General features: G+C 39.6%; 1 protein-coding gene across 1 annotated transcript in view; it reads left to right on the top strand.

Moving 5' to 3' along the window:
- The window catches only part of LOC107101766 (anoctamin-1-like), a 67,665-nt gene that overhangs the window by 31,934 nt on the left and 33,189 nt on the right, over nucleotides 1-2,542 (top strand). Inside the window, exons 9-10 of the mRNA XM_015400812.1 lie at nucleotides 840-881; nucleotides 2,099-2,237. Of these exons, the coding sequence (XP_015256298.1) occupies nucleotides 840-881; nucleotides 2,099-2,237 (181 nt within the window). The remainder of the gene's footprint in view (nucleotides 1-839; nucleotides 882-2,098; nucleotides 2,238-2,542) is intronic.

Genomic DNA, 2,542 nt, shown 5'->3' with positions numbered 1-2,542 from the left:
CAGTCTGAACCAAATATCACGTGTCACTAGATAATATTATAAGAATCAAAGCTAACAATATATGGAGAACTGTTTCTACAGTTAAATAGTCAGACATTAGGAGCGATATTTATGGTTATTTAGCGTGTTTTAAGAGAAAAGTAAGGGGGTTATTTTTTTCCAAGTCATTTTCCCACTATGTCATTCATTCATTTATTTAAAAAGAATCTTACTTTGTTGAATAAATATTTAGTTAAATATTTAGTTTGTTAAATAAATATTTAGCTCTGTACTAAATATTTATTTAACAAACTAAATACTTTGCTCGCTTGGTGCTAGCTAAGTATTTAGCGACAATGCAAATTCACTTGCCTAAAAGCAGATACAACCCCTGCCGCATCTTCGTCACACTGACAGGAAATAAGTTAATTTATGAAAAAAATTCAATCAATTCCTAAATGAAAGGTCCTATTTGAAATGGTTTTATTTGACCGTATACATTAGTTTTAAGAAAGGAGCAAATGTTTAATGTGGTGTTAACCTGCACCACAGAGCTACAGCCACACACGGGGCATCACTGTGTTGCCATAGCAACAACTGCTTTCCCTTTCTGCTGGAGGGGAGAAGCCGTTCCATTGTCGTTCACTACCCCCCCTTCATCGAGAGTGACAGTGAAGGGTTAGTGCTAAGGGGTAGTTTGGGATTCAGCCGACGACAAAGCGACTAAACTGAAAGCAGTTTCTGGCCTGGAGCCGTAAGAGTTGAATAAATATTCCCAGGATTTTACTTTGATTGTTCATTTCTGCTTTTCGTCATTTGCTAAACATTCTGAAATTTAACACAAACTTTCTCTCTTACAGGGAGACATTGAGGGGGCTAATGCAGAGCCTAATGACAGGAAGGTAAGTGGAACATTTCCAGTACCGGTACTAGTTGGGTTTGGGTCATATAATCCCTGCTTGATCAATACAAGCATAGAAGTACTAGCCTTTTTTGCTGATATAAAATCCTTTTTAAAGACATTGATTTGAACTAAACATTACTATTAATCCTGAAATAAAAATTCAGTTTGAGATGCAGCCACATCTGTTCCTCGATGACCAGAACCATGAAACCATCCTAAGATCATAAACCTGTAACTGCAGGTTTCCACATCTGGCAAATGAAGCCGTTGTTCTGTCAGACCAGTATACCCATAGTCAGTACCATTTATCCCTATAGTTATTCCCTTATAAAATAGACTTTAAACTGTGGAAGCTCATTGGTAGAATTCTCTTATGACAGAAAGAAGGACACTTGCACACGATTTACATCATTTTGTCCTCCGGCGGGGGGAAACATTCATTTACTATTCGAATTCCTACAGTTGTCTTAAACACTTCATAAGTTCAGCGCTACATCGTCAGACATCTCAGTTTCCCCCCAAATGGCAGACACGTACAAAGATTTGTACGTGACCTCCAGCATGCATTATTTCTGTGTCCGGTCCTCTGCATATTATGTGTTGCTAAGAATAAGGCCTTGAAATATGTTTGCACAGTGTGAAAACTATAAAACACCATCAAAACTACCTCAACGGACATGTGTCCATTTAGTCATGTACAACAAAAACTATTTAATGACTTTTTGGTGTTTTTTTAAGCATATGGCAAACTGACCTTTAAATAGTTGTTTTTTGTACATGACTAAAGGGTTACACGCCCACTGCAGTAGTTTAAAGTCTATTTTTGGTTGAAAACTAAAGGGATAAATGCAAATCTGACATCTTGCGCATGGGATATGCTGATCTGATGGGATATTCTGATCTGATGGGGTATGCTGATCTGATCTGATGGGGTATGCTGATCTGATCTGATGGGGTATGCTGATCTGACAGAGCAGCGGCTGATAAACAGATGGTTCAGTCTGCAGCTCTCCTTCACATGCTTAAACCACATAGTGAGAAATACTCCCTCTGCACATCCAACCTGTGCAGATCTGCACATTTCTGAGCCTGCTTCTCTTATAGAAGATGAAAATCAAAGCTCATGGACTTAGTCTTCTGCTCTCCGTACATAATTATATTGTAGGTTGCGTCACTAAGGCAACAGTTCAATAAATGTCTCCCATTCCTCTCAAGCATGAGGAAAATCTTTGGTTGGATGTAGAAACAGGCCTGAGCCTCAGATTGCCACCAAAACTCCTCCGCAGGCTGCTGCTTGGTGGTCAAACCGCTTCATTGCTGCTCCGCCTGAAGCAGGAGAGCATCAACAGCCGCTGTGCTAATCGGCTACGAGCCGCGAGATCAGAGCTCTAATGACTGAGGAGGAGACGCTCGTTCTGCAGGGATTTATGTTTTACTACATAGAGCTAGATCACACAGAAGTCTGAAGGGAAGCTGTGAAATCAGCTGACCTGAAAGCACCAGACAGAATCAGGCTAATAACAGCCGACGGTGCTGCCGCTGACCTTACAGTCAGAGTAGAACAACAAACGATTGTTGTTGCTTTTTTCTAAAATGAGAATTAAAAATAAAAAGCTTCGCTGCAATGGAAAAAATAATCTAAATCTCTAAGTAATTTTT

This window comes from Cyprinodon variegatus, unplaced genomic scaffold (genome assembly GCF_000732505.1).
Source record: "Cyprinodon variegatus isolate N-32 unplaced genomic scaffold, C_variegatus-1.0 Scaffold1149, whole genome shotgun sequence".
Lineage (NCBI taxonomy): Eukaryota > Metazoa > Chordata > Actinopteri > Cyprinodontiformes > Cyprinodontidae > Cyprinodon > Cyprinodon variegatus.
This window is presented reverse-complemented; position numbering and strand designations above follow the sequence as displayed.